Source organism: Trichosurus vulpecula, chromosome 2 (assembly GCF_011100635.1).
Source record: "Trichosurus vulpecula isolate mTriVul1 chromosome 2, mTriVul1.pri, whole genome shotgun sequence".
Classification (NCBI taxonomy): Eukaryota; Metazoa; Chordata; class Mammalia; order Diprotodontia; family Phalangeridae; genus Trichosurus; species Trichosurus vulpecula.
The window spans coordinates 291,089,088-291,113,397 of NC_050574.1; the positions used below are offsets into that span (position 1 = coordinate 291,089,088).

The 24,310-nt window shown below is 38.9% G+C and overlaps 1 protein-coding gene across 1 annotated transcript in view; it reads left to right on the plus strand.

The window, feature by feature from the left end:
- Nucleotides 1–24,310, plus strand: part of MAP3K19 (mitogen-activated protein kinase kinase kinase 19) — a 64,378-nt gene that overhangs the window by 33,897 nt on the left and 6,171 nt on the right. Inside the window, exons 8-11 of the mRNA XM_036747878.1 lie at nt 1,287–1,552; nt 10,699–10,742; nt 17,004–19,457; nt 23,506–23,652. Coding sequence (XP_036603773.1) covers nt 1,287–1,552; nt 10,699–10,742; nt 17,004–19,457; nt 23,506–23,652 — 2,911 coding nt within the window. The remainder of the gene's footprint in view (nt 1–1,286; nt 1,553–10,698; nt 10,743–17,003; nt 19,458–23,505; nt 23,653–24,310) is intronic.

The window sequence follows — 24,310 nt, forward strand, 5'->3', positions numbered from 1 at the left end:
AGATGTTGTCACTGCTGTCCTTTTCTACACTTTTATCTTTACCCAGGAAGGGATCCTGGTCTCCTGTGGCCACAAGCATTAGCCCCTCCTTTTGTCTCAAAACTGTGACCAGGGTCCCTGCTTCCTTGTGAGCAACCCCCAGCACTCTCTCAATCCTGGAACAACAACCCAGAAATGCATATGGGCAACAGAGTTGCCGATCAGTGCCAGCTGTACCCAATGTCAGCAAAAGGTTCCCTGTAATCTCTTTTGGACCATTTGTTTAACTTGCTTACTATCTCTGGGCTGAGAGCTCCTAAAGCTGCTCCTGTAGCTACAGCTGTCACATGTGTGGGTTCTGAACACATTTCCATCCTGGTGTCACAAGCTTCTTCTGCTGACCTCCTAAGTTTTCTTAGTATGGAAGAATGTCTCACCCTGGCCTTTTGTTGACTCTGCTGCTCCAAAATTTGATTTGAAGGATTATTTTAAAGTTCTTTGGAGGGGAATGTTGAGAGAGTTCATCTGGGTTGTCTCTAATTTGCCATTTTGGATCACCACCCCATCTGCTTTTTTTTTCTTATTCTTGAAGGCTAAGTTCAAATACATCTCTTTCTTGAAGCTTTCTAGGATTCCCTCAGGTAAGATTGATTTTTCCCTCCCTGAATCTTGCAATGTAGTTATTTATCCAACATTCATCTCCCTATTAGTTTTTAAGCACCATAGACAGTTCCATTTTCAACTTCAGAGGCAGCTGGTGGCTATGGATAGAACCCAGGCCTGGACTCAGGAAGAAAAGTTTAAATTCAGCCTCAGACACTTACTAGTTCTGTGACCATGGGCAAATCGCTTAACCTCTGTTTGCCTCAGTTTCTTCAACTGTAAAACAAGGACAATAATAGCACCCATCTCAGGACTGTCGTAAGGATTAAATGAGATAATGTTTGTGAAAAGTGCTTAGCACAGTGTCTGACACATAGTAGGTGCTCTATAAATGCTTATTCCTTTCCTCTCCCTCCTCTTTGCATTTCTAGTGCCTAGCACCTTGCATTGTATGTGGTAGGTGCTGGATAAATGTTAGTTGAATTGAATTGAGAGATTCTACTTACTATGGCCTTCCGTAGCCAAGGTAGGCATTGGAACACATCGTTGTTCACTTCCAGCTAGCAGCACAACCTGGACATGCTTCCCAACTTGCCAGTTACTTGGCCTCTACATGATAGATTCCTGAGCTAAAAATACCATTACATTGAAGTCCTAGAAGATGGGGAGACAAGTTCTGAATGAGGTTTTATTTTCCCTCTTAGTCAGACAACATCAGTGCTCAGAAAGTGGGCAAGTGAGTGCTCTATTTCTCTTCCAAATGAAACTGAGATGGTGGAATTCAAAATGAGGCAACAGACTATGTTACCTTTCCTTCTCAAGAAAGAGGAAAACTTGAAACAGCTGCATGGTGGTGACTCTGGTTTTCTGGTGCCAAGACATTGTTCAGAGCCTAATGTTTCCAAGTCTGTAATGGGTAAGAATACCTTCCAGTTTATGAAGGCACAGCTTCAACACACTAAAGCTAATGGTAAGTTTGGTGATATACCCATTCCAAATGTTTTCTTGATAGCATGACAAATGAGTTTACTTTCTGAGATATGTAGGCTACTTGTGTCTAAATAGACTAGATATTTTTGCAAATACCATACAATGGATTCATTTCAAATAAATCTAGCAGAAGGATTAGCTAGGCACTGCTTGGCTAAGGCCACAGGGCTTGTCAAACTGTGCTGATGCCTGTCCTTTATCTTCCATCTTGGTTTTCCCTAGGTTCATTGCTCTAGGGGTGGTTTGATTTCTCAATGGGGAAGTAGGATCCCCAATTCTCATATTCATTGGCTCTTCTTCCCACCAGAAAGTTGTTACTAAGAGAGTTCCTAATTTTAGAAATGGCCTAAAGGTTTTTCTTAACAAAGGGAAAAGTTTTAAAGGTACCCAATATACAAATATACATCAGGTATGGAACAGGTAGTTTATATTTCAACACAGAAAAGGTAACACTAAAGCAATAAAGAACAATACGATGATTGGAACAGACTACAGTCCTTATCATTACTCTTAACAATAAGTTAGAAGGCTAATATTCAAGCTCTGTCGAGCTCTAGACAGGTTTTTTGCAAGGTTGCTAATTAGCCGGTTGACACTTCACCTCCACTGAACACGTAGTTCATCAAACACCAAACAGGATTTTTGTTCTGGAAGCCTCCCTTCTGAAACCATTGTTTCCCCATCAGAGATCCAATCCTGCTCCTATTGTCGCGACCCTTCTGGTAGCTGCTGTTCTTATTACCGGCACTTGCAGCCTTCCAGGGCCTTGCCACGTCCACACGGTCCATTCTAGAGGGAAGGAAACACAAAAGGAAAGGCAAGATAGCCAAGGACCTCTAGTATAAGCCTGGCTGGTTCAGTCCGTTGTTCCAAAGATGAATAAAGACCTGGAAGGTCCCTGCCTTGTCATTTTGCTGGGGTAGGGAAGGACACTTCCTTTCTCCACACCACAGTTGGAGGCCTATCTTGTCCTCTTGAAAGTACCTCCAACCTGCCATCTGGAAGCAGTCTCTTCTATTAGATGTGACATCCTGCATTATGGTCTTTTCTGACCAAGTAACTCATGGAAGAACTCAACCCAATGATGAATCATACCTAGCTAGAAGCAGACAGAGAATATTTGTACATGGGGGTGGATGGTGAAAACCTGTTACATAGATATATAAAGTTATAAACTATATATATATGTATATTTTATCTTCCTTTAATGTTTATCTTCCTTATACTGTAAATTTTCAAATGGATCTGTGAGTTCATCAGTGCGAACATTCTCTCCAATGATTCAAATCATCGTTATTCATCCCTGTCCATCTTGTGTGACTTTTGCCAATGCTCTCCAATAATTTTACCCATATAGGGGAGAGCTGGATGACTTAGAGAGAACAAAGAAGCCAGCTAAAAGGACCCTTTTGCACCTTCTTTCTGTTCTCTTGACATTGCGAGGATACCAGTGGAAGGCATGGACTATCCATCAGTCATCCCTCACTCTTGCCCTGTGGTCAGCCCGCTTCTTTTCTGATCTTGAGGATTTTTAAGTGGCCTGTTCACAGTTTCATAGCAGCCCCTGAAACTATGAATAGTCTGCTGAAAAATCTTAAAGTAGATCCATAAATTAGCATGTAGTCTTATAATACAGTGACCATATGAAAAAATGTAGCATATGGAGAACACAAAACCATGGTGATATCATCTAGATATCATAAAAGAGCCAGGAGCTATTTGATGCCTAAAGTACTTACCAAGCCCTTTATTAAAGAATACTGAGGAATATAGTTCTAATACACATTGCAGGCAGAATATTCAATCCATCATATCCTTAGGCAGTCTTTGAAACCCATAGTATTTATACAGGGTGTTCCTAAAGTCTGGACACATAGGCAAAAATGCACACTTTCAAGAAATGAAATGAAATTAATGAAATTTTCAACAACACTTTATTGAATTGGAATATTAACAAATAATATCTTCAGTATGATTTCCATCATTTGTGATGCAAAGATTAATGAGCTTTGCAATATTCACGTGAACTCAATGTAGTAACTCCACATTGCCATCAATTTTAGCATGTTCACTCTTTATGCATTCAATCAAGTGTGTTACATCTGTGATTTTCATTGAGTAAACCTGGTCCGTTAGCATACCCCAGAAAAGAAGTCAAGGGGGCTAAGGTCTGTTAATATTCCAAGTATTTCAAAATATGCATTTTTGCCTATGTGTCCAGACTTTAGGGACACCCCGTATTTGCCTAATATAGTGAAATCTGCATTTTATAGGCAGTCACACAATGTTAGGACCAACAATCCTGGCAGGTTGAGAGGCATGGAAAGCTATATTGGGAAATGAAGGTGATACAAAAATAAGAAATATCGATAATTTAAAAAAAAATACTTCTAGCAGCTTAAGAGCTCAGCCCAGCATATGAGACTTTCTCTAGGAAGATCCAAGAAAGGGTAACACAACTGCAGACACATTGGGAAAGCCAGCCAGATAATCAGCCTCCCTAGGGCTACATTGCTCTTTGACAAAAAATGTCTCCTCTGGCTCTCTTGTTCTCCCTCCTTTCAAACAAAACTCTGCGATATAGGAACCAATTTTAGAAATATCACTCCAGGAACCTCAGCTATCTCTCCTAAGTCAGGAGGAAGCTTGGCAGACCCCACCCATGACCTGACTAGCATTTTTATGACAGCAGGGAGAAGGAAACACAAATAAAAAGACCTAAGCTTTAGGGAAATTGATTGAGTCATATAAATAGTCAACTCCTGGACATTCTTTTAATTTGAGCTTCTTAATTTCATATAGACTCTCCTGGTTCTAAATTGCTGCATGGCAAATGGTTTTCCACTTTGTTTTAAGCCTCTATGGGCACTTGAGATACATTGGTAGAAACCCAGCCTGGTTTTCTGATTTGGCCTTGCTCTCCTCCCAACTTAGAATCTGCCTCCTCCTCCTCCTTAGAATCCAAGCAGGCACTGCCCTTCCTTTGCCTGGAGATTTGTCCAATCACTGACATATATTAACTCTGCTCCAGGTGACCCATAAAGACTAGACACACAATGAATCTCACAAATCCTTTGATCATCAGGCCAGAGGACCTCCAAAGTTTCTTGCTTAACGTTTCAGCACTGTAGGATGCTATGGGACTAAGGGTAGAAAAGAAACATGCATTGTGAAGGATTGCCTTCCTATCTCTCCCTATTATGGGTGAGGATACAAGAGGAAGTGGGTACCTGCAGTTTTACAGAGGTATTTAGTCATGGTCTATGGTAGATTTGGAGTTGGAAGAAACTTAGAGCTCATCAAGTCCAATCCCTTGATTTTACAGATGAAGAAATGGAGGCCTGTAGGGAAGCTAGGTGATGCTAGGATGGAACCCTGGGCTTGGAGTCAAGAACACTCATCTTCCTGCTTTTAAATCTAGCCCCAGACACTCAACTGTGGCCGTGTGACTTTGGGCAAGTCACTTAACCCTGTTTACCTCGGTTCCTCATCTGTAAAATGAGTTGGAGAAGAAACTGGCAAACTGCTCCAGCATCTTTGCCAAGAAAACCCCAAACGAGGTCATGAAGAGCTGTACATAATTGAAAGACTGAACAACAAACAGAGGCCCGGATAGGTTAAGTGGTTTGCAGAGCCAGATTTTGAATCAAGGTCTCTGACTCTAAATCCAATGCTCTTTTGTGTCAGGAGGTAGCCTCTGAGTTGTATAGGTTGATTGGTGGTTTGAAAGGATAGCCTGGAATTAGCCATAATGTGGAAGGAGGGTCAGCAATTGCAATAGGAATGTGGAACCTGTGTCTTTGAGGGAAATTAGGGAATGAGCCTACGTGTTCTGACAGTATGTTTGTGTAAGATTAGAGAGTGAAAGATTCATTATGTATTGGTCTCAATGTGGCACTTGGGAGCTTAGTTGTAAGTTTGGGAGTCAGTGTGAGAGCAAAGTGAATGAAAACAGAGATTGTAAATGGGGTGGAGGAGATGGGGTTGGTAGTGATATGAACTGGTTACTGGTGGCCACTCCCACAATGCATATACCAACATAGAGTAATCTACATTGAGAACAGTAAAATCTGTCCAGGATAGCATATCTGAATTATAGATTTCTGGGTCCCTCCTTGTTCTTGTTTCTAGCTCCCAAGAGAGTACAGAATGGTCTAGAACACAAAGCATAATAACAAGGCAAATGGTTTGTGGAGAAACAGCCCTGATCTCTGTCCTTTGTCTGGAACAGGCTACCTGTTGAACTTCCCTCTACCTCGTGGAAAACAAGCCCCATTGGAGGGGTTTTTTCAGGAACTCCAAAGACCTTGAACACCCTTACCTTGGTCTGCTATTGCCAGTTTTTAGATTTAGTAGGGAGAAAAGGGCTATGGTAGATAGGTTATGCCAGTTTTCTCTCAGACCCCAAAAATCAATCTTGGGATGGTCCCTGCCTTAAAAAAAACATTTTGAGATATTTGGCCATGCCTATATGTGATGAATTAGTCTAACTGGAGGTAGCCATTCATCTCCCCAATGTGCTCACATTGAATCCTGCTTTTGATTTCAGGGGTTGTATCCAATTTTATGGTCCTTCTGCAGGGCTGCCCACTTAAATTAATTTAAATGAATTATTAAAGGCCAATTTGGGGGTAGTTTTTGGATTTTTTGGGGGGGTGACTCTTGAATTCAAACTTCCAAATCACCAGATATTGTGGTGTGTTAGGTTGAACTTGGAGATCGCTTTGAACTTTTCCTTTTCTTAGAGTGAGCAATCAATCCCCTTAGCAATCCTATGCCATTTCTGTGGCAATCAAAATAATCAATGAATATCCGCTCTAGTCTTCACCTGTTACCTAAACAAGAGATCAAACCTGTGCAAGTCTGGAAGGAAGGAAATATCATAATGTATTCAGCCTCAGCATAATCCTTTCATTACTCTTTCTGTTAGTCCTGGGCATTATTGGCTGGTATTGCATAATTTGGCCATTGTGTGGAACTTGGGAAATTCACTTCCAGAACTTCTGGAAGCGTTGCTGGTAACAGCTGTTTGCTATGTTCACGTTAACCTACTGTCAGACCCCAGGCCAGAGCTTTTTCTCTAGTACCAGAAAATATCAAAAAGAATAAATATGGGGTAAAATAAAGTGAAGTGAAACTCCCAGAAAAGAGAGATAATATTCCCAGACAGCAATTAGACCCCCAGAAACAATGATGAGATGAGCGAGAATGTCAGTAATGGTTTAGAAGCTCAATAAAAGAAATAAAGGAAGAAATCATAGAAATTTGAGCTCTCAGAGAACAAAGAAAATAATGAATGAATAAAGAATGAAAGAGCATTCGTTAAGCACTTACTATATGCCAAACACCAGGAAACAGATATAAAGAGAAAGGCGATTCCTGACCTCAAGTAGCTCCTCTCCCTCATGGAAAGAGCTAGCACACAAAGGAGAATAGTGGCCAAGAAAGGGTGTGTTGGTCTGGGAAATCACAGAGATGGGGAGTGGAACAATAGGAAGTCAACCAATATATCCTTTCTAGAGGCAATGGTGGTATGATTTGAAGATAGTTCTACGAGAAAGAAGTAGAAAGAGGTTGGAAAGCGGGGGAGCATAGGGTTAGGACGTGGGTGGCAGGACTGAAAATAAATGAACGTGTGACTAGGGTAGGGGCTGGAGCTGAGTAGCTAACTCCTCCAGGGTATAGAATCTGGAGGCCCAGTTTGGAGAGTGGTGCAGTAGTGGCAGAGGAAACCAGAGATACATGGAATCCACAGTGTTCTAACAAAGATAAGCCCTAAATTCAATTCCTTTAGAAATGTAGTCACCAAATTCCATAACTTCAGCATTACATGTGCGCGCGCGCACACACACACACACACACACAAACTTGAAGCAATTAGGAGGACCAGGATTTTTATAAATCAAGAAAAAACAGTCTGAATCTCACAAAACTATTTGTATACCAAAAGAAGGAAATGAAAAATCTGGAATATGATAGTCTGAAAAAGCATAGAAAATAAACTTGTACCCTAAAATAATATATCATGCATACTTAAGCTTAGCCATCAATGAAAAAGATACTTTTCAGTAAAAAAAGAGAAATTTTAATCATTTATCCTGAAGAAACCATAAATGAATGTCATTTTGATATGCATGTTTATCAATCCAAAAATACTTGAAATAGTAAACAAGCCCGCATAATAAGCAAAGACCGAATGTATTACAAATCATTTTTTATATGCTGCAAAGAGAAAACAAAGCTTTTTTTTTGATATCTCTTGTCTGAAGTCATTGAGAGAAAATAGAGAAAATATTTAAGATAAAGAGCCCAAAAGGAGATCAACTAAAGGCACTTTAATGGAGAGAAGAAGAGAGGAGTAAGGAAGACTTTAAATAATATTTCTAGGACTGTGGAACTCCACATAGAGATAGAGAGGGAAAGGGTAAGGGTAGACCCACACTCTTATCAAAACTGGGCTGAAGTGGTGAGAACACTACTAAATTTTAGACATCTTACCTTGTATGAGAATCACTGAGAAAACACAGAATATGTATGGGTAAATGTTATCCTAAAATCTCCTAGAAAAAGGATTAACTGAATGAATATTTCTTGGAAAGGGGTACTAGAGATGATCATGACATGAACGTATTGGGGAGGGATGGGGAAAATCAGATCCACATTCTAATCTAGATTGGGAGAGAGACAGAGACAAAGAGATACAGAGACAGAAGCAGAGAGACAGAGACGAAGAGACAAAGAGAGATAGAGACACAAAGACAGAGACAGACACAGAAACAGAGAGACATACACAGACACAGACAGAGACACACAGATGAAAACAGAGAATAAAAGAAGAATCAAGACATTCGAGTTTAAGGCTGAACAACAGAGTCTGGGAAGTATTTGTGGGAGGAGAGTGGCATCATACTGTTGCAAGCAAACAAACTGCAAGTATCTAGTGCTGATTAAAAAAAGTAATTTAGTAGAATTTGATAGAGGAAAGTATGAACAATAATTATAATCATGAATGGTGATGGACTAAATATCCATAAAACAGAAGAACATGGCAGAATGGATTAGAGAACTCAATACTTTGCTGCATACAAGAAACAAATAAAACATAAAGACATACAGAGTTAAAATGAGTGGTTGGAATAAAGTTTATTATACTTCAGGCAAATCCAAAAAAGCAAGAATTGACATCATGATTTTAGACAAGGCACCAGTAAAAATAGATAGTGTCAAGAGAGACAAACAGGGAAACTACATTATATTTAAAGCAACCACAGATAATGAAATAATTTTAATGTAAATATGCCTTATCGATGACTTTTGTCTTAACATCACAGTTATTTCTGGGGAGGAACAGGGGAAGGGTGAAATCCTTCTCCCCTCCATCCCAGATTGAATGCTCCTTTGTAATAAATAAAATAATTAAGCAAGAACATCTGATACAGTGACTGCATCTGACAATATATACGATAAACACAGTCACCTGATTCTCTGCCAGAAATATCAGTATTACATATAAATATATAGATATTCCCTAAATCATCTTACCTAAGTACTTAAAAAGAAAAGCTAGCAAAAATACAAAAATACCTAAATAGTAAGACAATAATTATAAATTATTTAAATGTCCCTCATTCACAACTTGATAAATTTTACCAAAAGATAAGTAAGAAGAAATTTAGAGTTCCAGAATGCTGGAAAAGCTGGATTCGATAGACTTATCTGATCTAAACACAAAAAAAGAAATGAATATAGGATAGACTTTCAAGCCTGCTTTGCCTGATTTAATATTGGACTATGCACTTCAATTTGTGCAATGCCCCTGAAGAACTTTTTTCAGAAGTTCATGCATTTATTATTTCAGGGCCTATGTTAGAGCAGGAGGTGGCGGTCTATCTTAATGATTTTCTCATTTACTCCTGTGACCATGCCAAATGCATCTAATTTGTCTGGGCTGTCCTCCAATAGCTATGTTAGTATAGCCACTTGCCAAGTTGGAAAAGTGCCAATATGTCAAAGAGATGGAAATTCTTGGATACCTAAAAGATGCTGGGGAGCACACATAGATCTATGTGCAGTAATGACGGCACTGCATTAGGAGGCTCTTGAATTGGTGGAAGGCCTGCAATAGAGCCTCAGTTTTATGGGAAAATACAGTTTAGAGTATAGAGAAAAGAGAGTTTAGAGTTAGAACAAGAAAAGCCCATCACAAGGACCAGAGGATTATAGTTAAAAGGGTGATCTCAGCTGGCAGATCATGAGTTTCACCACTTCCTTGGGGTGAAGAGGCCTATTGCCTCTTTCCCAGAGTCCAGACTAGAGCCTACTGCTCTTTCTACTACCTCTCCTTTTCAAGCCTGCCTTACTTGTAGGGCCAATAACCCTCTGCTGCAACTCACCTCCAGTTTATGAGACCCCCTTAAATTTGCTATTAAAATAATAAAAGTACTCCTAGGTAGTGGTATGCTGGTAAATACTGGTAAAACTGGCTTTCTGGAGGTATGTATAAAGGGAATGTATGAATAACAAACATTTAAGTTTAATTTTCATTATTAACATTTTCTGCATTACTTTTTTAAGTCTAGACATTCAATAAAACAATAAATCAAACGTTAATTTGTGGCATTTCCTAATTTCTGAGGTGTTCATGCTCATACTGAAAATTTTACAAGTGACTTGTAAGCTGGTTTGCGCTGGCTCCAGCAAACCCCTGCTTCTAAGTGTGAATCAGGTACAGAGGAAAGGCACATGGCCGACTGAGAAACATGAGACACAGGGATTGGATTGAGGGTACAATTAGAGCCCCGTTGTGGCACTGTGAAATGAACCAGGGGACCTGGGTTCATATCCTGACTGCCGCTTAGAATCTTTATGATTTTGGACAAGTCACTTTATTTCTTTGGGTCACAATTTTCTCATCTGTTAAATGAGGGCGCTGGAATAGCATCTTTTCTAGCTCTGAATCTACGATCCAATGCAATACTTCCTTGGCGTAAGTATCGTACTTAACTTTCATGTCCCTCTCCAATAAACCTTGACCAGAAACATTCTCTTCTCTAGCAACACTCTACCCAGTTTGACTGCAAGTTCACTATTAGGAATACTCAATATGTTATTAATCTTTTTTTAAAGGTTTTACCATGCCTGCTATCAAACTCAGTAGCCAAAGAACTGAGGTAAGATGTTACTTTAGAATAATTGAAATAAAAACAAAAATAGAAATTAAGGAAACTTTTCCAGCTAAGAAGTCCTATTCAGTAACTGAAAATTTAGACTTTATTTCCTGGAGATATTTCCTTCTAAGGATATACTCCTTAGAGTAGTATTTAGGGTGATATTTGCTGTTAGTCTTTTTCATTTCCTTGTCTCAATTTTCAAGCATCTTCCATATGATGTAATAAATTCCAGCAATAGGTTTGCTTTATTATTACATGCCTAGAATTCAAATAATTTTAGAAGAGGTATATGAAACTAGATTTTCTCTATTAAACTCCTTGCTGTTATTATTTAAAGCATTTTAAAAAGGCTATTTTAACTCTTCCAAATATACCATCAGTTAGTGTCCTACAGGAATATGAAATACTAGTTTGGGGATAAGGATGGGGACTGGACCTGTAATTTCACAACAATAGAGTTTATAATGAAATATAATGCAAGAGGGAACTCTTAGTCAACGAGAATTTATTAAGTGGCTACTATGTGCTAGGCACTGTGCCAAGTGCTAGGCATACAAACAAAAAAAAGGTAAAAGACAATCCCTGCTTCTCAAGGCTCACAGTTTAATTGAGGAGATAAAATACAAACAGCTACATCCAAACAAGATGTATATACACATATATACATATGTATTGTGTGTGTATATATAAAATCTTAGAGGAAAGGCACTAGCATTAAAGGGGACCAGGAAAGTCTCCTTGGGGAAGGTAGAACTTTATTTAGAACTTGTAGGAAGCCAGGGAGACCAGGAGGTAGAGACAAGGAGGGAGAGAATTCCAGGCATTGGGAATAGCCAGAGGAAATGCCAGAGTTGAGAGATGGAGTGCCCTGTGTGAGGAACCACACTAGAGCATCGAATATGTTGAAGGGAGCAAGGTGTAAGAAGACTGGAAAGGTAGGAGGTTATGATGGGCTTTGAACAATAGTGGTTTATATTTGATCTCAGAGAAAATAGTGAGTCACTAGAGTTTATGACATGAGGGGGCCGGATGGCATGGTCAGACTTGTGTGTAAGGAAGATCATTGTGGCAGTTGTGTAGGGGATGGACTGGAGTGGGAGGGGGGAGACTTGAGGCAGGGAGATTAGCCAGCAGGCTATTTCAGAAAGACCAGGTGTGAGGTGATGCAGGCCAGCACCGATGTGGTGGAAATGTTAGAAAAGAGAAGAGGGTATATGCTGAAGATATTACAAAGGTAGAAATGATAGGACTTAACTCATTGGATGGAAGGGGTGGGGAGAGTGAGAGAGAGTGAGGATTCTTGGATGACACCTAGCTTGTAAACCTGGGTGACTGGGAGGATGGTAGTACCTTCAACAGCAATGTGGAAGTTTGGAAGAGGAGAGGATTTGAAGGGAAAGATGAGTTCAGTTTGGGACTGTTGAGTTTAAGATATCTACAGGTCATCTAGTACAAGATATTTGATAGGCCATTGGAGATAAGACTAGAGGTCAAAAGAGAGGTTAAGGATTTGTAAATAGATTTGAGAGTCATCAGCATAGAGATGATAATTGAATCTCTGGGAGTTGATGAGACTATCAAGTGAGATAGTAGAGCGGAAGAAGAGAAGAGGGCTCAAGACAGAGCCTTGGGAGACACTCAATGTTAGCTGGTATGACCCAGATGAAGATCCAGCAAAAAAAATTGAGAAGGCATATACAACCAAGCAGGAGGAGAGAAGAGGGTGATTGACAGTGTTGAAGGCTGCAAAGAGATCAAGAAAGATGAGGATTAAGAAAAGCCCATTAGTAAATTTAGAGAGAGAATTTCATTTGATTGATGAAGTCAGAAGCCAGGTTGCAGAGTTAAGAAGAAAGTGAAAATGGAGACACCTATTATAGATGGTCCTCTCAAGTGTAGTCATGCATGGGAAGACAGATATAGGATGACAGCTAGCAGGGATGGATGGATTGAGTGAGGTTTTCTTTTTTCCCCTGGTTTTTTGGTTTTTTTTAGGATTTGGGAAACATGGGCATAGGTATTAGGCAATCTGCCAGTAGATTGAGAGAGCTTGAAGATTAGTGAGAGAGTAGGGATGATAGATGGAGCAATTTGCTAGAGAAGATGGCATAGAATGAGATTATTCCCCCATGAGGAAACTCCCTCTTACCAAAGCAGGTTAGCACCTCCTCTGTGCTTTACACTCTTAGACAGATACCTAGAGTAGAGATGTCAAACTTGGCCCATTGACCATAAGCAGCCCTCAAAATTCTAGATAGCAGCAAGAACCAGATTAAAATGTAATTGAGAGAAGTTTAATAAAAATAAATAAAAATACAATGTGACATAGATAATGTTAATTTGTGGTAGTCTAAGTCAGTGTGGGCCTGCAGGGAATTTCTGTTTCAGCTGAACACCATTGGCCTAGAGCACTGAGAAGCTCCAGTGACTTGCCCAGGGTCATGAAGTCAGCATGCGTCAGAGCTGAGACTTAGACCTCAATCTGTCCAGTTTTGAGGCTGATTCTCTGTCCTAAAAGCTGATATGTGCTATCAAGGAAGAATTCAGGCACTGGGCAAATGTGGCTTGATACCTCATTTATTCTTCAGTCATCTCTTTGAGATGGAGGAAAATTCTAATTTAGAGGTAAGAAAATATATCCAAAAAAGATTATGTGACTTCTTTTTCTTTCTAACTCCCATGTTCATATTGCCCTTTCTCCTCATACACAGGTACCTGCCATGATTATTAGAAAGAAGTATTTTTTCTTTTTTTTTCTTTTTTAATGATTTAAAAAAAAATTTTTTAGGCTCAAGCGCCAGAACACAAATACAGAATAGAGAAAAGGAACAAAACATATCATAAACTTAAATATTGAAACTTCAATACAAAGAAAGAAAAAAAAAGCATGTTGTGTGCATAGCAGAATGTAAGAGAGGATTTAAAATACATAACAATAGACTTTCATTTCAAGAAAGCCTATATGATAAATAATATATTTGTGTTGAGAATTGTCCATCTTTGCTTTCTTGTGAGTTTTCTTTTGTCCTCTGCTGTGCACTTTTTTACTTTGTTCTTTTTTTCCCTCTCTCCACCCAACCCCAAAGGCTACAATAAAGTTTAAATAGGTTTGTCTATAGCTATAGATATATACATACACATATACAGACATATACTTTCCCAAACATACTCTACTCCTGATCTTTGTTTTTATATTCGTACATATCTCTTGTTTCCTATCCCTCCTGCTTCCTCTACTTTACTTCTACCAACTACCTTGCCATCCTATTACTTGCCTACCCCCCTCCAAGGATCCTTCCCCTATCCTCCCAGTCTCATAAATCTAAACACCCTTCTATACCCTCCTTTTGCCTATTTCCTCATTCTCCCCTTTAAAAATCTCTCCCTTGTCCTCTCCCCCTTCTCTATACCCCTACCATTTTATTTCTTCTAAATATAGAAGACTTTTGTACTCTTCTAAATGTGTATGTATATTCAATGTATATACAATGTATATATGCAATGTATATACATTCCCCCCTCTTAAACCCATTCCTGATGAAAGGTTACCAGAACTGCCAGCCCTCCTCCCCCATCTAATTCTTCTGTGTCCTTTCTTCCTCTTGCACCTGTTTTGTATAAAATAATTACTCTTTTTAGCTGTTTCTAAATGGTTTTATTTTTAAAATTCATATCATAGTCAGATTTACCCCCCTCTTTCTTATGAGCTCACCAATTATTAATAAGAATCTTAGACACACATTTTATATTATATAAAAGGTAAACAGTCTGTCCTTATGAAGCCCTTGTAGTCAGTCTTTGGTATGTACCTTATGTTTCTCTTGGTTCTAGTATGTCGAATCTTCTATTAAGCTCAGGATTTTTTTTTAACAAAGTCTTGAAAGTCTGAGAGTTTATCAAATGTTGGTTTTTTTTATTCAAGATAATACTTAAATTTGCAGAATATGATATTTTTGGCTGGAGCCCCAAGTCTTTTGCTCTTCTATATATTGTGTTCCAAGACCTGTGGTCCTTTAATGTTTCTACTGCTAGGTCTTGTGTAATTCTAATTGTGGCGCCATCGTATTTCAATTGTTTTAATCTTGATGCTTTTAATATTTTATCCTTGAGCTGGAGGTTTTGGAATTTGACTATAATATTCCTATGAGTTTAGCGCATAGGATCTCTTTTAAGTGGTGTTTGATGGATTTTCTCTATTTCTACTTCCCTGCCTTGTTCTCATGCTTCATGACAATTTTCTTTAATTATTTCTTGTATTATTGTATCAAGATTCTTTTTTTAATCATGACTTTCAGTTACTCTGATTATGTTTATATTGTTTCTTCTTGATCTATTTTCCAAGTCTGTTGTTTTCCTTATAAGATGTCTTACTTTCTCTCCCAGTTTTTCATTATTCATGTTTTGTTTAATTATTTCTTGAACTCTTATAATTTCACTGGCTTCACTTTGCCCAATTCTAATTTTCAAGGTGTCATTTTCCTCCTTAAGATTCTGGACTTCCTTTTCTAATTGGTTGATTTTCCTTTCATAAGCTCCTTGTTTTTCTTGGATTATTATTTTTTTTTTTTAGTTTTCCCTCCATCTCTTTCATTTGATTTTAAAGTCTTAAGATCTTCTATAAATTCTTTTTGGGCAGGTGACCATTTGATGTTACTCTTTGGGGGTTTCTTTACTTCAGTATCCTCCTCTGAAGATGAATCCTGGTCATCTCTAATTCTCGCAATAGGTTTCTGTGGTTGGATTTTTTCTCCTTTGCCTGTGCGTTTTTTACGGTAATAGCTTGATTTTTGTAATCACCTCTAGTCCTGGGGTATGGGAAATGGTGCCTCTTGCCCCAGATCTTCAGTTCTCCCCTCTAGCCTGGAACCAAAGCCAAACCTCCGACCTCCCGTAAGGGCCCACAAGCAGAGGCCTTCTGCCCCACTGCTTCTGCACTCATCGGGCCGGTTCCTTCTCTCCCCCACCGCTCTTTGCAGCACAGCTAGGTCTGGTGTTCCTCATCAGCAGAGGTTCCCTCAATTTCCCTGGGCTCAAATGCCCAACTCCCCTCACTGTCCCGGGGTGAAAAGTTCCTGTGGCTGGGGTCAAGGCAGCCTGTCAAACCATCTAACCCCAGGACTTGCCACTAGTTGTTTAAGAGCCTTGCCGTTTGTTGTTAAAACGGAACCTAGCCTGGACGTGCTTACTCCTTGTAGGGACCAAACCTTGTCCTGGGATTTTTCTTCAGATCTTCTCAAACTGTCCTAGGAAGATCTTGGTTGTGGCCCTATTCTTCTTTGTCTCTGCCCACACTTTGTTCACCCTAAGGTGCTATTTTAACTCTTTTGTGGGGGAAAATCTTGAGAGCTTGGAATTTTCTGACCTACTTCTTCATCTTCCCAGAATCCTCTCTTAGAAAGAAGTATTAAATAACATAAGCCCCAGATTAGCTACCTTTTCCCATGTGTATCTGTGAAAATGCTGTCACAATAAACTATGGTATCTGCACGCTGCCCAGAGAATGAAAAGACAGGAAGCATAAACTGTGAAAGTCTTTTTAGAGACCGTTTTCCTATCTATGTATTATAGGCCATGCACTTAGATTTCTTGCATTAGGTTATACTGACCTCTGGAGGCAAAGAACAAAAGCCAGCTCAGGTTGAAATTGGATCTTGAAATAGAAAGGAGAAGGATCTGTCTATTTTACATTACCTGTGGTGACTAATTTTAGACATCAGGGATATAGTATTTCTAAGACACTCATCTAGCTGTGACTCACCTAGATGAATGCTTGTTCATCATCATCCTAATGTATGTTGGAAGTCTCATGATGATCAATGTTAATATAAGAATGAAATAATTTTGAATTAATCAAATGAAGAATTTCAAAAGACTTGGACCAATGATTATAAAAATTCAAATAGGAGGAAATTATATGTCTCTTGTCCATAATAAAAAAAGTCTTATCTCACAGGACATTCATTGTTCAAATATGTAAAGCTATGAATCTTAAGATAAGCCTAGTCCTTTAAAAATAAAGCCAAATCAATTCATTTTTCCTTTTTATTTTCAAAAATACGTAAAGACTGTTGGAAATGAGATTCCAGTTATAAAAACTGGGATCTATTGTATATCCTTGTATTTTGGCTATAGTCTCACCACTCTAGAAGGTGGTACTGACCAAAGAACATTCTGGTTGATGTTAACTTAAGACCATGGAATATATAATTATTGCCATTTAACATTCTAATATTCATCAGAATTTTCACTCTTTTCTTCTAGTTTCCCTTACCACAACTATCATTCTTTCCTACTGGGTCAAGTCAACTTGTTCTTCTAGAAAATAACAAGCTTCTTAAAAAGACAGAAAGACATATTACAAGCACCACATGTCCTATGCCTGGTCTCATAGAACCCACCAATCAATCTGATGGCTTTCAGTTATCAAATAGATTGCAACAAACCCAGTCTAAAGTGTTTGTGGACCATAGTCTCAGAACATCTGACAGTTACAATTCCATTTGGTCTAGAAATATGTGCTCTTTTCAGAAGGATCATTGGCATTCATTAGGTGAGGGCTTAGAAAGGGAAGGAAATCTAAAACGCAGGAAAGCTGAAGATGGTGTCCAACTTGAAGACTCTCACTTTGAAAAAGGTCCATTGTGGACATCCATTGAGAATGAGGACATTTTAAAAGAAGACAACATTTCCAAAAACAAAGAGTTTGATCCCCATGATGGTAGAATAAAAGATACTGAAGAGGGAAATACTCATTGTACAACATCAAGAAGTCAATATAGCTTAAGGAGTAGGGACCATGAACAAGATCAAGGAATGATACACACCACTCAGATCAAGCTCCAAGAAGTTAACCCTTCAGCAATGACACAATGCCAGAGTGAAGGTTCTGGATATGAGCTTCCCAATCTGAAGGGTACATCAGGGCATGCAGATGAGACAAGTGAGCAAAATCATATTTCAGAACTTGTCTTTACAACCATTCCCATTGTTATCACTCCTGACTCTACAGCAGAACTATCCAAAAGCCACATAGGCAGAGAGACATCCACAAAAGGAGCAGGATCAGAAACAATGGGGACAGAAATGAGTGAAATGGTACCTCTGGTCTGCATTACTTTTCCTGGAAATGAATGCCCCAGGGAACCAGCCATGGCCAAACAGGGTCTCTCAAAGAGAAAAAGTACTGTTCATAGCAATAGCAACACCTTCCATAGACTTGCTCATCAAGAAAATGACAACCGCAGGATGAAGACCTATAGGAAGAAACTGGATTCAAAGACAAAGATGAATAGCAGGATGTCTCAGAACCCCCCAATTTCTATCGAGGGTTCCATCAAACCTACTGTTCAGAAAGCAAGCATGAAAAGGCTTGATGAGTCCAAGTCCAGGCAATCAACCAAACTTCAAAAGAGAGGGCCACACACAGAGGAGAAACCATTAGACCTCCATGCTTTGAAACCCCAAAGGCAATCATTTCCCTGTATCTACAAAAATTCTGAGCCAAAAAAGACTACTGCTCCTGTTTCTGTTCTTCCAGCAAAGTCAAAATTTAATTTTTTGGACCTGAAATATAGTGATATGTTCAAGGAAATCAATTCGAGTGACAAAGGACCAGGAATTTATGAAATGTTTGGGACTCCTGTATATTGTCATGTCAGAGAAGCTGGGCGTCAGGAAAACAAATTCTACAGGGAAACAAGTTCTGCTCCAGCTGGAAGATGTCTTTCAAACAAATGTCATTCCACACATAATGAAAGAAATGGCAATGGCCGAGTAAGGATTTCCCAGAAAAAGGGACATACAAAACTTCCAAAGAGTTCTCTTGGCATTAAACAAAAGCACAAAAGTTTAATTTCAAAAGAAAAAACCCCAAAGTCAACAGCAGGTGTCATAGAAAATATGGAAAATAATGTAATTTCAGAACCTGATTGGCATATGAAATCTTCAGGAAATACCTCTCCTTCTCAAAAAGATGGAATGCAGCTCCTTAATTCCATTCAGTCTCCAGAGGACCTTGCTGGATACCAAACCCAGAATGAACCCACCCTTAGCTCCGATTTGTCTAGTATGGAAAAAGTTTCTGTGGAACAATCCTTAAATGACGAAGGTCATTCCCCCAGTGAGATACTTGCCACAAGCCTCAGAGATCTACATGAGCTTGAAGGGAAGCATCAGACCAATTCTGTAACTTCAGTTAATATCTGGTTAAAGCCAAGTCAGGAGAATGCCATTGAGTCCATATTACAAGAAAGATTTGATATGGAGACTCTTGGAAATCTGAAAGTCAGCCAGACTTTTTCTGAGACCCCAAGTGCTGACAGAATCTCCAGTGAACTTCAAGCACTGAGTGCGTTGTCTTTCCCAGAGAGATCAAAAAGTGCATCTTCCCAGGCAAGTCTAAGCCCAAACTGGACACATTCGATGGAAGACAGCAGTTTAGCAAATAAGTCAATTACATATGAGAATGCTGAAAAAACTCTAAGTGTTACAAGCTCAATTTCTATGGATACTCTGGACTCTGAAAATAATGAACAAGTGACGGATGAATTACTAGGTTGTCTAGCAGCAGAACTATTAGCTCTTGATGAGAAAGACACAAACTCCTGGCAAATGGTGACAAATGACACAAATGCAGAAACACAAAACCCAACCATCAATGGAAGAGGAAATACCTTCCAAGACCTTGACAAAGAAACAACAAGACTCAAAATCCAGGTATAACATTGCATGGAAATTAAATTCAAAGTGTCACCATGAATAGACTATGATTTTATTCAACAGCGTATCTAATTGTCAGAGCATTAATATGTTTGATCAATCAACAAATATTTGCCAAGTATTTATTATATGTAAAATATGTTGATTTTGTTTGGAATATAAGTAACTGCTCTCAAGCAGTTAAAAAGAAATTTAGTGAAAATATGAATAACAAAACAAGAGATAAAGAACTACAGCCAGGTCATGATTAGGGAGAATCCCTGGAAATACATTCAGATTGGCACTATTTGAAGTTTTTTTTTTAATTTTTTTTTTACTATTTGAAGTTTTAGCTATGCGTTGCAATTTCGAGACTATTTCAGGTAATTCTCACTAACTGGGCCCTAGTTATACTAGTTATAGCAGTACAAGAGATGCCACAAGACACCATGAGATTCGTTGCCAAATGAATGATTACTGAGTATGTGCTTTAGGAGTTCAGAGGACATAGATAGTATTGAAGAAAAAAATATTAATACTAATACTGTACTCTATGATTTAGGCTTAAGCCTGCCAGAAACAATTTTATTGAATTTAACATTAATCTATATCCAACCCAGTGTTGGGGCAGCTAGGTGGCGCAGTGAGTAGAGCCTCAGACACTTGACTTGTGTACTAGCTGTGTGACCTTGGGCAAGTCACCTAACCCCAATTGCCCTGACAAAAAAACAAAAACAACAACAAAAAAAACTGCCAGTGTCTTCCAACATGACTTTCCTCCAAGATTTGAGGTAATACTTAACTGAAATCTTGAGTAAGAAAAAAAATCATAATGTGTTAAAATATAACTTTGGGCTAACATTCTAGAATAGTCAGGCCATTGTCTATATTTTATAATATAGTCAAGCTAGCTTATATATGGTGATTTGAGATTTGCAAAGCACTTTACAAATATTTTATCCTAATAACAATCCTGGGAGGTAGATGCTATTATTATCCTATTTTATAGAAGAGGAAACTAAGTCAGAAAGAAATTTAGTGACTTGCCCAGAGTAACACAGGTTAAGTGTTTGAAGTTTGAAGTCAGGTTTTCCTGATTCCAAGTCTAGGTCCCTATGCACTGTGCTATCTAGCTGCCTCACGAGAGATCATGGGACACCATAAAACAAACACACAACACTTTTGTTTTTTTGAGATGTTGTATGCTGGCCACTTGAGATTAGCATTTATATGTTCTTAGATCACCCTATTAGTAACATTAGCCTAAACCTAAGACTCCAGAGAGGGAAACATTATTGCTAAATTTTGAACCTTAGTTTTTTTTTTGAGTTGGTTTTCTAACTTTTGTACTTCATATTGTAAAACCTGAATGAAAACCCGAATTTAGAAACTAAACATGCTGTGTGTTGTGACACATGCCTGTAATCCCTGATAATGGGGAAAGTTGAGGCTTATGGATCCATTGAGCTCAGGAATTCTGAGCTGCATTTGGACTAAAGCCAATCAGATGTCCATACTAAGTCTGGTAGCAATACAGGCATTGGGTGGGGTGAACCATCTTACGGCATAAATGGAGGAGGTCAAAGTTTCCATGCTGACCAGCAGTGGGATCAGGTTGTGAATAGAGTCTCTACTTCTAGCCTTGAAAGATAGGGAGATCCAGTCTCAAACAAACAAAAAACTCAACTAAGTAAAGAATGGAATGATCATATGTGCTCTATTCACTACCTGGTTCCTTTAAATAACAGTTTCCCTGATGTACTTGAGCATTTTTCACCAATCATCGACTTGATGAGGCTGTGGGGGAAAAGAATCTTGAAACCAATTTGTTAAGAACCATTGCCAATTAGAAGTCAATCCTAAATGAAGATAAACCATCTTTAAAAAGATGATGTGAAAATCTCGATTTACACACCATACCCGTCTTACATAGTAATGCACCTCTATGAATGAAATGATGAAGCAAGTAATCAGACAAAATGTCCGCATTTTGATGTTCCTTTTATTTGGTGGTCTAGCAATAGCTGGACAAAAACAAAACAAAGCAAAGCAAAAATGACAACAAAAACCCCTTCTAACTTTCAAATTCTGTAAAGGGACTAGCCCAATGTCACATAGCTAATTAATTAGCTTAGAATGTCGGGAACTTCCTTTCCTCCTTAAAAACCATTTCAGAGCAGTCCGTACCATATGGTGAGACAGGATGAGTGCCCCAGAGCCTAGCTTTAGGAAGGCTTCTCCAGACCCTTTGCTGTCAATGGCTGAACAGTGATTAAGGTAGGTGAAGAAGAGTGAGAGCTGGGGTAGTAAGTGGCAAAGCCAGACTTGAATTTAAGTTTTCTGAGTCCAAATCTAGCACTCTTTTTTTCTTTAGCATGCTCCAGACTTAAAAACAAAACATATATAAAATTAGGATCATTGATTTTGAGATAGAAAGAACCTTAAAGATCTTTTATTCCTAACTTACTGATTTTGCAGTTGAGGAAACTGAGTGGTTAAATGACTAACTCAGTTTCATACAGGTAAGTAAGTGGCTCCAAATCTGCTCTACTATACTTTCTCTAGTGGAAGGAGGGGAAAGTAGATTATGACCCTGTCATCTGGTGACTGTGCACCAGGTGACTCTCTAAGGCTATAAGTTACATATAAGCTGCCAGTCTGCATCAGTGGAGGGAGTTTGCCCACCAGTTCTCCACACTGATAAAATCACAGATCTGCAGAAAAATGACAGTCCCAACAATAAAAGTCTGCATTTATGTTGGTGCATTTGGAGCATGTGAGTGTGACATGGGAAAAGTATATAAACAACATGGAATCTCCAGATTGTGAAGGTTTGATACTTTGAGACACAGGACAGATGTAGGAAGCTGTACATCCCTATACAATGGAGCATTGGTGTTTTAGGCCTAGAAGGGACCTTGGAGATCATATTCTAGACATTTTTAACCTGGGGTCCACAAACTTATTTTTTAAAATATTCTGATAATTGCATTTTAATAATAGGTTTCCTTTGTAATCCTATGTATTTTACTCTGAGAAGGAGTGGAAAGGCTTCCCCAGACTACCAAGGAGTCTTTAATACACAAAAGGTTAAGAACCACTTCTTAAAGAAGCCCAAACTCCTCATTTGATAGATGATACTGAGGCCCATTGAGGGAGGAAACAGCTTGCTCCAAATTACAGATCTAGACCCACATGGCCTCCATGGTTTGTAGAGGCTCGTTCTCCTAGCACACATGTGCACAGGCCCTTTTGCTTGCAATGACTGCAGATTTGTCTTTTGCTTCAAATTCCATCTGAATGGGAACACCATGCTCTCACAGGCCATAATACCTTTGAAAAGTCTTGTTTCCATAGTCTACAATGTGTTTTCATACATCTTGTTTCAACCCAGTGAAATAGGTGGCAGGATGAGTAGTAGTATTTCTATGCTCTAGACCAGTGCTTCTTAAACTGTGGGTTGAGACCTCATATGGGGTCAAAAAAAAATTGGGTGACAGTAAAAGTTTTCTGAACATGCGATGACCAAAAATGAATTCAAAATCAAATGCATAACGAACGAGGTGTTTCTGGCAGCGCTTGCCTGTGTTGCATCCACTTCACTGTAGTCTTGGTTCTGGCTGCGCAATGCCAAGGACTGCTGCCCAAAGGTGAAAAGAGGTTGCAAGTAGGAAAAATTTAAGAAGTTCTGCGTCTAGACAAGGATATAGAGCATGCTAGAAATGAAGTGATTTTTGCCTAGTATAAATGAAGGACTCGAACCCAGCTCTCCTGATCAATGTTCTTTCTACCACACTGCCTTCTTTGCCTTTTGTTCATGGAACACAGATGATAGACCCCTTAAATGAAGTGTACCTCAAAATAAATACGGCTAATAAATCAGAAGCATGTCCTTGAAAAATCTTGCCTGGTCAGTATTTGGGACATCTTCATAGCCAGAATTAGAATAAAGCCTCATGGATTTTGAAGAAGTCTATCACAGTGAACATGTTCCTGTAGCAAAAGATGCTTCACTCCTAGTTGCATATTGTAATGGTTTTCTTATTCTTTTACTTTACTTTGCCAGAAGTACAGTAACAATTTCTGGCTCTCTGACAAAGAAAAGCCTTTCTTCAGTTTGAATGAAAAGCCTTTTTCTGAAAACAGTTTAAAGCATGAAGAGCCTATTCTATGGACCAAAGGTGAAATCCTTGGGAAGGGCGCATATGGCACGGTGAGTTAGAGTTAACACAAAAAAATGTCAGACTGTTGGGGCTCAGCAAAGTGAAAATTTCAGAAAATGCTTCTTTAACCTTTTTAAAATATGGAACAGATAATCAACTCCCCTCATCATAGTGGTGCCACTGTCAAGACAGCATGGTAGTTGATCTGTGGAAAAGGGCGGAAGGGAGCAGCTACTGTCAATAACCCTATCAATGATACTAGCCTCTCAGTTCTGAGCAAATCTGGAAGCAGCTTAGAAAATCAGAAACACCGTAGGCCTATACTGGCCCTTTTATTCTGACTACTGAGTTAAAAGGAAGAAATACAAGAGAACTGGGTAAGATGCAATTGTGACAGAGCAGTGCAGCTCAGTGGTTTTCTTTTTGTGTGTCTGAGGTCCTCCCAAAATCTTATTCCTTTTGACTCTGAAAATCTTGTTCACTGGGCTGGGTCAAATTATATCTTGTTCTAGTCCTCCTACACCCTCATCCCTACCCCATCTTCTGGTTGGTATAGGAAGTTAACAAGTAGCTAATATAAAATAACAATATTAGGAAGTGAGATTGCAAGGGGGAGCTTAGTCACTTACAGAGTGTCCCATAGATTAAGGAAGCATAACTGTCACTTGCAAACTGTCTCATAAATTAGGGGAGCATAGGAGCCACTGG